General features: G+C 37.7%; 1 protein-coding gene across 3 annotated transcripts in view; it reads right to left on the reverse strand.

The window, feature by feature from the left end:
• Positions 1 to 592: 592 nt before the first annotated feature.
• Positions 593 to 13,042, reverse strand: part of LOC126299231 (uncharacterized) — a 251,445-nt gene continuing 238,995 nt past the window's right edge. For all 3 annotated transcript variants that reach the window (XM_049991015.1, XM_049991014.1, XM_049991016.1), the window contains exon 8: positions 593 to 1,027. In XM_049991015.1, coding sequence (XP_049846972.1) covers positions 728 to 1,027 — 300 coding nt within the window. In that variant the 3' untranslated portion in view covers positions 593 to 727. The remainder of the gene's footprint in view (positions 1,028 to 13,042) is intronic.

Genomic DNA, 13,042 nt, shown 5'->3' on the forward strand with positions numbered 1-13,042 from the left:
GTGGTATTAAAAGAACTAGTAACACTAACCTGTGTAATTGCATCAAATGTAACTTATTATGTCACACAGTTATTCTGTTATAAATTTTCAAAATCAGGGCAAGACTTTGTGCTCACCCTGTATAATGCATCATATATAATGTAAAAATTAGTAACAAGTATACTTTTATGAATATGTAAAATGTATTTTGACAAAGCCAATTCCTTGGTAAACATGCTGAACAGCTAATAAATAAACATATTAACATATTATTCATAATGTCTTCTATCATTATTATTCTACATTATTATTGACTGTTGGTTATTTGTGTTAGTAATTATGATGATATCTCATAACTGGACCACATGTATCCATAGAAGCTGAGAATTTTTTGTTACAGTTTTTGACACATGTACTTCTTGAGCCAATGTAAAAGAAGGCCTGAAGGCCATAATCTGTTCTGGCTAACTAACCAATAAACAAATAATAGAGTGAATTCTGAACTACTAATAGGTACATTCTGCTGATGTCATTTGAAAATATATGTAAAATCACAGATATAGAGAAAAAATGAGTGAATCTGAGGAAGAGACAAGTAACTAGACAAATGATCAAAACATAAAATTGTGAAATTTTAATGAAGCAAAATATATACATAATTTCATTCATAAAAGGAAGTTGGTATTTAAACAGTATATTTAACATAAAGTGTTAACTTTTGTTAAGTAAATCATTTTCAAGATTACTATCATATTCTATCACAAGTTTCTGTTGAGTAATTGGCCTCCCTGTAACCTAAAATGTTTGTTTTTCTATGCTCACTAACCTTCTCATAAATTTGTTTATAGAACTGAGGCAAAGGAGGAACATTTGCCAACTGAGATAAATTATCAATATAATTCCATTGCAGGTTACCCATTTTGTGCTGATAACGTTCTGGCATTCCCAATGATAACCGTAGTTGTAAATCTTCAGAAGTTTCACGTTCCATCTCAGCACGAGTTGGCAATCTTAATGTGCCATCAAGCACTTTCATACAAAATTTCACCTGAAAAATTCACAATAAATATCTAAAAATTAATTAGCATAACAGCGTATAATGTGGATCACTATACTGTGTTATAAATATTTGATATAGCGTAGGTAGTCGTTCATTATGTCATCCCTTAAGATTTTTACACTTTTGTGATAATCTATTTTAAAATTATGAGAAGTAAGAAAATGGAAGAATTCTACCGCCTTAAAACTTAATTTCACTAGATTAACAGGCCAATCAAAAGACCTTAAAAGAAATAACTGATCATCTCAACAGAAGATCGTCACCACTAAACTAATTCCAAAGGCTTATTACAAAATCTTTCTAGGACCACTACAAAAGCACAGCCCCATGTTAAAGTTGAAAACTGAGGATGGCAAAATGGCACATATTAATAAAGAACATGCTAAAATTATGAGAAAAGCATTAAATGAATGCCTTGATTAACACAGGTAACTTTTAAAATTTAACATGAACATCCCAATGCACGCCAAACATGAACACACACACATCCCCCAACAGCTCCACATGTGGAAGCAACACTCAAGGGGCAGAAAAATTACAATGATTGTCGAGAAGCCCAAGCTTTTGCAGACATGTGTAAATATGGACATGACATGATTTGGACATCCCTACACATGGCTCTATAAAAATTTAGGTAACAGAAAAACTGGATGGATAACTGCCATAATCCACTCTCTCCACAAAAAGGAGATAAGGGTAATTGAAGTAACTACAAAGGTATCTTTCTTGGACAGCACATGCAATATTTTTCCCAGCATTCTACATGGATAATTAAACAACAAGTAGAGTGAGAATCAGGTGAATACCAGACAGTCTTCACCCTCTGGAGCAGCTGTGAAGCACAAATCATTATTTTAAAATTAGTCATGGCATGTTACAAGAAACATGACAAGCCTCTAGCACTAACATTTGTAGATTTTAAGAAGACAGAAGACATGGGACATCTTAAAAATGGGTTCCTCTCAAACTTTGTCACATTAGCAGAATTCACCTTAACCCATACAAAATCTAAAGTCAATTTAAGAGGAGAGTTTTATAAACCATTTCTCATAACCACAGGCATACAACTGGGTGACTGCTTGTAACAACAGCTGTTTACCTGTGTGTTGAAATATTTAATTACAGGATGGCACAAGGTTAACCTTAAGAACACTAAAATTCAAAGACACAAAAACAAGATAAACAAACTGCTCAGGATTTACTGACAGCCTTGTTCTTCTATCCAAAAACATTCAGGAAACCCAATAAGAAGTTAAATTGCTACACAAAATATAGTAGAAAATCAGGCTGAAAATATTCTCTGAATAGCAACAAAATTAAAACACTACAAAAAAATAGTTATTAACCAGAAATACATATTTAAGTGAAACCATGTTCACAACAATTACCACAGCAGAAACAGACTGACTACTCATGATAGAAAGAAGAATAATCATAATGTCTATAACCAAAAATGCCAAGAATACTATCAATGGAGGCTAGGAAATTGAACTGAGAATGAGCACACTCAGGAAAAAAGGATTTCATTCTTGAGACATCTAATAAGACACCAGGAAACTGAATCATCAGGAGAATAACAGACATTAGAGAACAGTTAGAGCAACATTAGATGGGAAAAAATGTTCAAATGTATGTGAATTCCTAAGGGCCCAAACTGCTGAGGTAATTGGCCCCTAGACTTACACAATACTTAAACTAACTTACGCTAAGAACAACACGCACACCCATGCCTGAGGGAGGAATCAAACCTGTGGCAGGAATGGCCATGCAATCCGTGACATGGTGCCTCTAACCGTGCAACCACTCTGTGCAGCCTGTAGATGGATTGGGGAAATCAGGGAACATATGAGGGAACTACAAATCATAAAAGAAGATTAAAAAAAACAGACAGAACCAAGCAAACCAAAGAGAAAGAAAGTAGGCTACAAACTATGATCAAAAAATAGACAATGGGAAGTTTAAACACAGTTGGAGAAAGGAAGTTGAAACCTGAGAAAATGAAGCAGAACTCAGGCAACAGGAGACTGACAAAATCTTTTTGTAAAAGTGGCTATGATGGCACAAAGAAGGTTACAAAATGTAAATAAATAAACTGTAAAATCCTGTTTTACATGGCAGCCATTATAATTGTACACAACTATGTCCCCTTAAATCTGAACTATCAGCAGTAATGCATTCACTTTTTTAAAAATCCATAGATGGGCATATGACTTTTTTCCTAATAATCAAAACATATGAGGCTCTGAGAACCATAGGTGCCCAAAGTACAGAAACAAATTTTTGAGAAAAATACGCTGATGGAAAAAAATTACAACACCAGTCAGGAGTTTTGGAACACAAACAGAAGTTGGTAGGCATGTTTCTACATCTGAAAGCTAGTGTCTATTAAAATTTCATACCAGATGCATTAGAGTAATGCTACTAGCACCACTATGAGGATGTAAATCATGTTTGGTTTAAATACATGCTGCAATGGTCATGTGCATTAATCAACTTTGAGATTGGACATCATGAGTTGCTTTTAGTCAATAATGCTTTAAAGGTAACAAAGATGCCATTATCAACACCTCACTGAGTTTGAATGAGCTCATGTAATACGGCTGAAAGAAGCTGGATGTTACTTCTGTGATATTGCAGAAAGATTTGGCAGGAACATAGCCAGATGCCCTGTAGCGTTCATTCCACTGACCTCAAACCACCGGTATTTGTGACGTCAGTGGTGTCAAGCAAGAGCTCATTGGAGGGATGGGGGGAGGCCTATTGTGTCTTCTGATGAAAACTGTTTGCCTTGGTGCCACTGATATCTGTGTGTTGGTTAGGAGGAGGCCAGTTAAGCACTTGAAACCAGCCTATCTGTGTGCTAGACATGCTGGACTTACAACTGCAGTTATGATCTAGGGTGCAATTTCATATGACAGCAGGAGCACTCTCATGGTTATCACACACACCCTGACTGCAAACTTGTATGTCAAGCTGCTGATTTGACCTGCTCTGCTGCCATTCATGAACAGCAGTCCAAGGGCTGCTTCCCAACAGGATAACGCTCACCCACATACCACTGTTGTAACCCAACATGCTCTAGAGAGTGTTGACATGTTGTCTTTGCTTGCTCAATCACCAGATGTGTCTTCAATCAAGTACATATGTGACATCATCAGATGACAACTCCAGTGTCATCCACAAACAGCATTAATCATCCCTGTATTGACTGACTCAGGCACAGCACAATGGAACTCCATCCCACAAACTGACACCTGGCACCTGTACAACACAATGCATGCACATTTGCATGTTTGCATTCAACATTCTGGTGGTTACGCTGGTTATTAATTTACCAGCATTTCACATTTGCAATGACTTATCTCACGCTTACATTAACTTGTTACCCTGTGATGTTAATATCTTACATGTGTTACATCTGCATCTATGTGATTACTCTACTGTACACAATGAAGTGCCTGGCAGAGGGTTCAATGAACCACCTTCAAGCTGTCTCTCTACCATTCCAGTCTCGAACGGCACACAGGAAAAACTAGCACCTACATTTTTCTGTGCGAGCCCTGATTTCTCTTATTTTATTATGATGATCATTTCTCCCTATGTAGGTGGGTGCCAACTGAACGTTTTCGCAATCAGAGGAGAAAACTGGTGATTGAAATTTCATGAGAAGATCCTGTCGCAACGAAAAACGCCTTTGTTTTAATGATTGTCAGTACAATTCACATATCATGTCTGTGACAGTATCGCCCCGACTATTTCATGATAATACAAAATGAGCTGCCCTTCTTTGTACTTTTTCAATGTCATCCATCAGTCCCAGAATAGGGCAGACAAGTGTGGTGTAAGCAGTCTCTTTAGTAGAGCTGTTGCACCTTCTAAGTGTTCTGCCAATGAATTGCATTCTTTGGTTTGCTCCACCCACAATATTATCTACATGATCGTACCAATTTAGGTTATTTGTAATTGTAATCCCTAAGTATGTAGTTGAATTTACAGCCCTCAGATTTGTGTGACTTATCACGTAATCGAAATTTAGCTGATTACTTTCTGTACTCATGTGAATAACTTTGCACTTTTCTTTATTCAGGGTTGATTTCCACTTTTCACACCATACAGATATCTTATCTAAATCATTTTGCAAGTTATTTTCATCGTCTGATTACTTTACAAGATGGTAAATGACAGCATCATCCGCAGACAATTTAAGACGGCTACTCAGATTGTCTCCTATGTTGTTCATATAGATCAGGAACAATAGAAGACCTATAACAATTCCTTGGGGAATGCCCAATATTACTTCTGTTTTACTTGATGACTTCCCATCTATTACTACAAACTGTGACCTTTTTGACAGGAAATCATGAATCCAGTCACACAACTGAGGCGATACTCCATAGGCACACAGTTTGGTTAGAAGACACTCGTGAGGAATGGTGTCGAAAGCCTTCAGGAAATCTAAAAATATGGAATCAATTTGATGTCCCCTGTCAATAGCACTTATTACATGATGAGTATAAAGAGCTAGTTGTGTTGCACAAGAATCAGTGCTATAAATCATTTTCTTTGAGGTACTTCATAATGTTCGAATACAGTATGTGTTTCAAAACCCTACTGCAAATCAATGTTAGTGATATAGACCTGTAATTCAGCCAATTACTCCTACTTCCCTATTTGGGTATTGGTCTTTAGGTACAGATCTTCTTGAGGGCGAGTGATTGTATATAACTGCTAAATATGGAGCTATTTTATCAGCATTCTCTGAGAGGAATCTGACTGGTATACAATCTGGACCAGAGGCCTTAACTTTATTAAGTGATTTAAGCTGCTTTGTTGCACTGAGGGTATCTACTTCTATGTTTCTCATCGTGGCACATGTTCTTGATTGGAATTCAGGAATATTTACTTTGTCTTCTTTGGTGAAGGAGTTTCAGAAAACTGTGTTTAATAACTCTGCTTTAGTGGCACTGTCATCAGTGACTTCACCATTGTTATCATGCAGTGGAGGTCTTGATTGTGTCTTGCCAATGGGCTGTTTTATGTATGACCAGAATCTCTTTGGGTTTTCTGAGAGAGTTCGAGACAGAATTTCGCTGTGCAAAATTATTAAAAGCATCTCGCATTGAAGTACGTGTCATATCTCAAACTTCTGTAAAACTTTGCCAATCTTGGGCATTTTGTGTTCTTTTAAATTTGGCACACTTTTTTCATTGCTTCTGCAACAACGATCTGACCCGTTTTGTGTACCATGGGGGATCAGTACCATCACTTATTAATTTACGTGGTATACATCTCTCAATTGCTGTCAAGACTACCTCTTTGAAAACATTCCACAACTTTTCTACACTCTATACGATCAGATCAGAAGGAGTGAAGACTGTCTCTTACAAAGGCATTAAGAGCATTTTTATCAGCTTTTTTAAATATATGTTGTTGTTGTTGTTGTCTTCAGTCCTGAGACTGGTTTGATGCAGCTCTCCATGCTACTCTATCCTGTGCAAGCTGCTTCATCTCCCAGTACCTACTGCAACCTACATCCTTCTGAATCTGCTTAGTGTACTCATCTCTCGGTCTCCCTCTACGATTTTTACCCTCCACGCTGCCCTCCAATGCTAAATTTGTGATCCCTTGATGCCTCAAAACATGTCCTACCAACCGATCCCTTCTTCTAGTCAAGTTGTGCCACAAACTTCTCTTCTCCCCAATCCTATTCAATACCTCCTCATTAGTTACGTGATCTATCCACCTTATCTTCAGTATTCTTCTGTAGCACCACATTTTGAAAGCTTCTATTCTCTTCTTGTCCAAACTAGTTATCGTCCATGTTTCACTTCCATACATGGCTACACTCCAAACAAATACTTTCAGAAACGACTTCCTGATACATAAATCTATATTCGATGTTAACAAATTTCTCTTCTTCAGAAACGCTTTCCTTGCCATTGCCAGTCTACATTTTATATCCTCTCTACTTCGACCATCATCAGTTATTTTACTTCCTAAATAGCAAAACTCCTTTACTACTTTAAGTGTCTCATTTCCTAATCTAATTCCCTCAGCATCACCCGATTTAATTTGACTACATTCCATTATCCTCGTTTTGCTTTTGTTAATGTTCATCTTATATCCTCCTTTCAAGACACTGTCCATTCCGTTCAACTGCTCTTCCAAGTCCTTTGCCGTCTCTGACAGAATTACAATGTCATCGGCGAACCTCAAAGTTTTTACTTCGTCTCCATGAATTTTAATACCTACTCCAAATTTTTCTTTTGTTTCCTTTACTGCTTGCTCGATATACAGATTGAATAACATCGGGGAGAGGCTACAACCCTGTCTCACTCCTTTCCCAACCACTGCTTCCCTTTCATGCCCCTCGACTCTTATGACTGCCATCTGGTTTCTGTACAAATTATAAATAGCCTTTCGCTCCCTGTATTTTACCCCTGCCACCTTTAGAATTTGAAAAAGAGTATTCCAGTCAACATTGTCAAAAGCTTTCTCTAAGTCTACAAATGCTAGAAACGTAGGTTTGCCTTTTCTTAATCTTTCTTCTAAGATAAGTCGTAAGGTCAGTATTGCCTCACGTGTTCCAACATTTCGACGGAATCCAAACTGATCCTCCCCGAGGTCTGCATCTACCAGTTTTTCCATTCGTCTGTAAAGACTTCGCGTTAGTATTTTGCAGCCGTGGCTTATTAAACTGATAGTTCGGTAATTTTCACATCTGTCAGCACCTGCTTTCTTTGGGATTGGAATTATTATATTCTTCTTGAAGTCTGAGGGTATTTCGCCTGTCTCATACATCTTGCTCACCAGCTGGTAGAGTTTTGTCATGACTGGCTTTCCCAAGGCCGTCAGTAGTTCTAATGGAATGTGGTCTACTCCGGGGGCCTTGTTTTGACTCAGGTCTTTCAGTGCTCTGTCAAACTCTTCACGCAGTATCGTATCTCCCATTTCGTCTTCATCTACATCCTCTTCTATTTCCATAATATTGTCCTCAAGTACATCGCCCTTGTATAAGCCTTCTATATACTCCTTCCACCTTTCTGCCTTCCCTTCTTTGCTTAGAACTGGGCTGCCATCTGAGCTCTTGATATTCATACACGTGGTTCTCTTCTCTCCAAAGGTCTCTTTAATTTTCCTGTAGGCAGTATCTATCTTACCACTAGTGAGATAAGCCTCTACATCCTTACATTTGTCCTCTAGCCATCCCTGTTTAGCCATTTTGCACTTCCTGTCGATCTCATTTTTGAGACGTTTGTATTCCTTTTTGCCTGCTTCATTTACTGCATTTTTATATTTTCTCCTTTCATCAATTAAATTCAATATTTCTTCTGTTACCCAAGGATTTCTAGCAGCCCTCGTCTTTGTACCTACTTTATCCTCTGCTGCCTTCACTACTACATCCCTCAGAGCTACCCATTCTTCTTCTACTGTATTTCTTTCCCCTATTCCTGTCAATTGTTCCCTTATGCTCTCTCTGAAACTCTGTACAACCTCTGGTTCTTTCAGTTTATCCAGGTTCCATCTCCTTAATTTCTCACATTTTTGCAGTTTCTTCAGTTTTAATCTACAGGTCATAACCAATAGATTGTGGTCAGAGTCCACATCTGCCCCTGGAAATGTCTTACAACTTAAAACCTGGTTCCTAAATCTCTGTCTTACCATTATATAATCTATCTGATACCTTTTAGTATCTCCAGGGTTCTTCCACGTATACAACCTTCTTTCATGATTCTTAAACCAAGTGTTACCTATGATTAAGTTGTGCTCTGTGCAAAATTCTACTAGGCGGCTTCCTCTTTCATTTCTTAGCCCCAATCCATATTCACCTACTATGTTTCCTTCTCTCCCTTTTCCTACACTCAAATTCCAGTCACCCATTACTATTAAATTTTCGTCTCCCTTCACTATCTGAATAATTTCTTTTATTTCATCATACATTTCTTCAATTTCTTCATCATCTGCAGAGCTAGTTGGCATATAAACTTGTACTACTGTAGTAGGTGTGGGCTTCATATCTATCTTGGCCACAATAATGCGTTCACTATGCTGTTTGTAGTAGCTTACCCGCATTCCTATTTTCCTATTCATTATTAAACCTACTCCTGCATTACCCCTATTTGATTTTGTGTTTATAACCCTGTAGTCACCTGACCAGAAGTCTTGTTCCTCCTGCCACCGAACCTCACTAATTCCCACTATATCTAACTTTAACCTATCCATTTCCCTTTTTAAATTTTCTAACCTACCTGCCCGATTAAGGGATCTGACATTACACGCTCCGATCCGTAGAACGCCAGTTTTCTTTCTGCTGATAACGACATCCTCTTGAGTAGTCCCCGCCCGGAGATCCGAATGGGGGACATTTTACCTCCGGAATATTTTACCCAAGAGGACGCCATCATCATTTAATCATACAGTAAAGCTGCATGTCCTCAAGAAAAATTACGGCTGTAGTTTCCCCTTGCTTTCAGCCGTTCGCAGTACCAGCACAGCAAGGCCGTTTTGGTTAATGTTGCAAGGCCAGATCAGTCAATCATCCAGACTGTTGCCCCTGCAACTACTGAAAAGGCTGCTGCCCCTCTTTAGGAACCACACGTTTGTCTGGCCTCTCAACAGATACCCCTCCGTTGTGGTTGCACCTACGGTACGGCCATCTGTATCGCTGAGGCACGCAAGCCTCCCCACCAACGGCAAGGTCCATGGTTCATGGGGGGGGGGGGGGGGGTTTAAATATATATACTTTGCATTTCATTTTGATGGTTGTAGGTGTGCAGCAACTGCCTTGTGGTTGCTAATCCCTGTATTCGTCACAATACTCACTACTTGTCCAGGATTATTTGTTGCTAATAGGTCAAGTATTCTTTCACAACCATTTACACTTTGAGTGGGCTCATAAAGTAATTGTTCAAAACCATTTTCGGATGACATTTTATGCCTGCCGCCAGCTTTAAACATACAATTTAACCAACATATCGAGGGTGGACTGAAGTGACCAATGACTATAATTGTTGAGCAGGGTACTTATTAGAAATGAGACTCAAGTTTTCTTTGAACTGTTCGAACTGTTCAGCAACTATATCTTCTGAGTCGGAGGAGGGGGGGGGGGGGGGTCGGTAAATCGATCCAATTAATAGTTTATTCTGATTGTCAGGTATAACCTCTACCCATGCTATTTCACATGAACTATCTACTTCCATTTCACTACAAGGCAAACTACCTCTGACAGCAATAAATACTCCTCCACCAACTGTATTTAATCTATCCTTTCTGAACACTGTTAGATCATCTGAAAAAATGTTGGCTGAACTTATTTCTGGCTTTAGCAAGCTCTTTCTACCTACAACTATTTGAGCTGGGCTTTCTATTAGGACTTGGAGCTCTGGTTCTTTCCCAACACAGCTATGATAATTTATAACTACAATACCAATCATTTCTACAACTACCTTACTGTGTTTTATCTGCCCCCTTTTAGACGGACGTCCCTTCTGTGGTTCCCTGAGACCCTCTAACCTAAAAAACCACCCAGTCCCTTCCACACACCCCCGCTACCCGTTAGCCACCTCCTGTGTGTAGTGGACTCCTGACCTATTAAGCGGAACCCAGAAACCCACCGCCCAATGGTGCAAGTCAAGGAATCTGCCTGAGTCTCTGATTCAGACCCTCCACTCAGCTCTGCACCAAAGGACCACAGTCAGTTCTATCGATGAAGCTGCAGATGGTGAGCTCCTCCTTAATCTCGGAAGTAAAACTGACAGTCTTTACCATTTCCGCTAGCCACCCGAAACCAGACAGAATCTGCTCCGATCCAAAGCAACACACATCATTGGTACCAACATGAGCCACCACGCTGAGCTGTTCTAACCAAACAAACAAAAGCCTGTACGATACGAGGTTTGATACAATGGTCAATAGCAATGGCCTGCCTAGACAAATATTTTCCTGAAATTTCATAATTCTATGTTAATTTTTTTTTTTTTTTTTTTTTTTTTTTTTTTTTTTTTTTTGTACTGCAATTTTTTTTCATCAGTGTAGACGTTTGTGAAAATCTAATTTATTGACATATCATCACAGTCATAGGTCTGAATTGTCTTTTAATCAAGTCTCAATGTCTTATACTACCTACAAAATATAATTTACCCTCTCTATGTTATGAAATATTAATTAAAATTTAAGATTATATTTATTTTTATGTTAATTCACAACATTACCATATATAGGATATTGGCAATAACATCTTTTGACAGTTATTAAGTTTGTAATTAATGTGAAACTAAAATCAGAACATAAAGAACAGATACTAAATGCAGCACACTGCACACACACACACACACACACACACACACACACACACACACACACATGATTATGATCTACCTCAACCCTTCATGGTCCTCATTATCATTTTCATTAAGCACATTCTGAGGCCTGAGGTTCAGATAAAAATGCCAGTACTTCTCCGATTATGAAATATTACTACTACATAAGTGATATAGGCACTAAATTATGTTGTCAACCCTTGATGACAACTCAGCAGCACAGAGCAACAAAATTATGCTGTGTGCTTTGGGCCTATGTGGAAATGAATATCCAAGAAAGATGGGAAAGCTTTTCGTGAGTGTTCACATCTACAGTGGGGGGCTACAGATATACATAAAACTGGTTCACCATAAGAGCAACAGATATCAGGAGCATAAACAAATACCACAATCTCAAAATCGATGATGGTATACTTTAGGCCCTTACAGTTCTCAGTGCCTCATATATTACCAAATTGTTACATTTTTACTGACAGATGGAGCTGTGGTGGTTCTGGCACCGTCATCCATCATTATTTATACTATTGATTCAGAAACTAAACTTCTGATATGGAGAAATGCACAGTTCTACAGTTTCATTTGGTTTACTCATCCAGATATAATGAAAACTACACTAATCAGTATGTTATTTCCTTTAACATTACAGAACCACTATCAATCTAAACCGATTGTTGATACACATACCATGTAAACTGGAGCCATTTTCACAATCAGGAATCTACAAAATTAACTGTGAAGAATGCCCAAAATTTTATATTGGAAAAACAGGAAGAAAGTTTAGTACATGATTTAAAGAACACACGACAATAAGTGACAATAACCCATCCACAATTGCTGCACACTTAAGACACCGACCACAAAATACCTAATAAAACTGAATCACTTCAAATATTACATAAGCTACAGACAGGAAAAGTTGTGAATATAATGTAAGAAATTGAAAGCTACATACATCTAGAAGATCAGTCAGACAAAGTTTTAAATGAGCTAAAAGACCTGAAAAATGGGAAATTCCTAGACAAATTTCTACCAGTTCTAGGGTGAAGCACTACAGAAGTAAAGAATGTAAAATTATCACTACACTCATTAATAAATTTGACTATAATGCAAAACATCAAACAACCATAAAGCAGTTTTTACTAGACTCTCATGGTTCTCAGGACTATCTCATTACTATACTGTGATATATAATGACATGCTCCTACAATAACAGAACAAATATTTACCAGTTATTTTAAAGAAATTACATACAGTCATATTTACACCAATGATGAACGATAATTAAATATAACTGAGAACAAAAGCATAAGCAGGTTAACTAGCAAAATTCTGTAAAATAATTATAATCTTCCTAGTGTTAAGTATGTTATATATAAGAGCTTTGCAACAATTCCTTGAAAGTAACGTGCTGCTAAAATAGTGTGAATACCTCGAACTAATTTATGAGCTTGATATGATGTCATAGGAGCAACAACATAATCTGTTACCAAAAAATCATCTGTAAAGTAAGTTATAATGCACCTCGTATATCTACAGATATGACTTGTTCTTGCATCCAATGTATGAAACTTCTGTTTTAGATACTTGAAAATGGCCTAAGGTCAAAATTGTACAATCGTACAGGAAATAAAGAAAATGGCAGCTGAAGGCTTCAAGAAATCATTCAAAAAAAATATAAAATTCT

This window comes from Schistocerca gregaria, chromosome X, assembly GCF_023897955.1.
Source record: "Schistocerca gregaria isolate iqSchGreg1 chromosome X, iqSchGreg1.2, whole genome shotgun sequence".
In the NCBI taxonomy this organism is placed as follows: domain Eukaryota; kingdom Metazoa; phylum Arthropoda; class Insecta; order Orthoptera; family Acrididae; genus Schistocerca; species Schistocerca gregaria.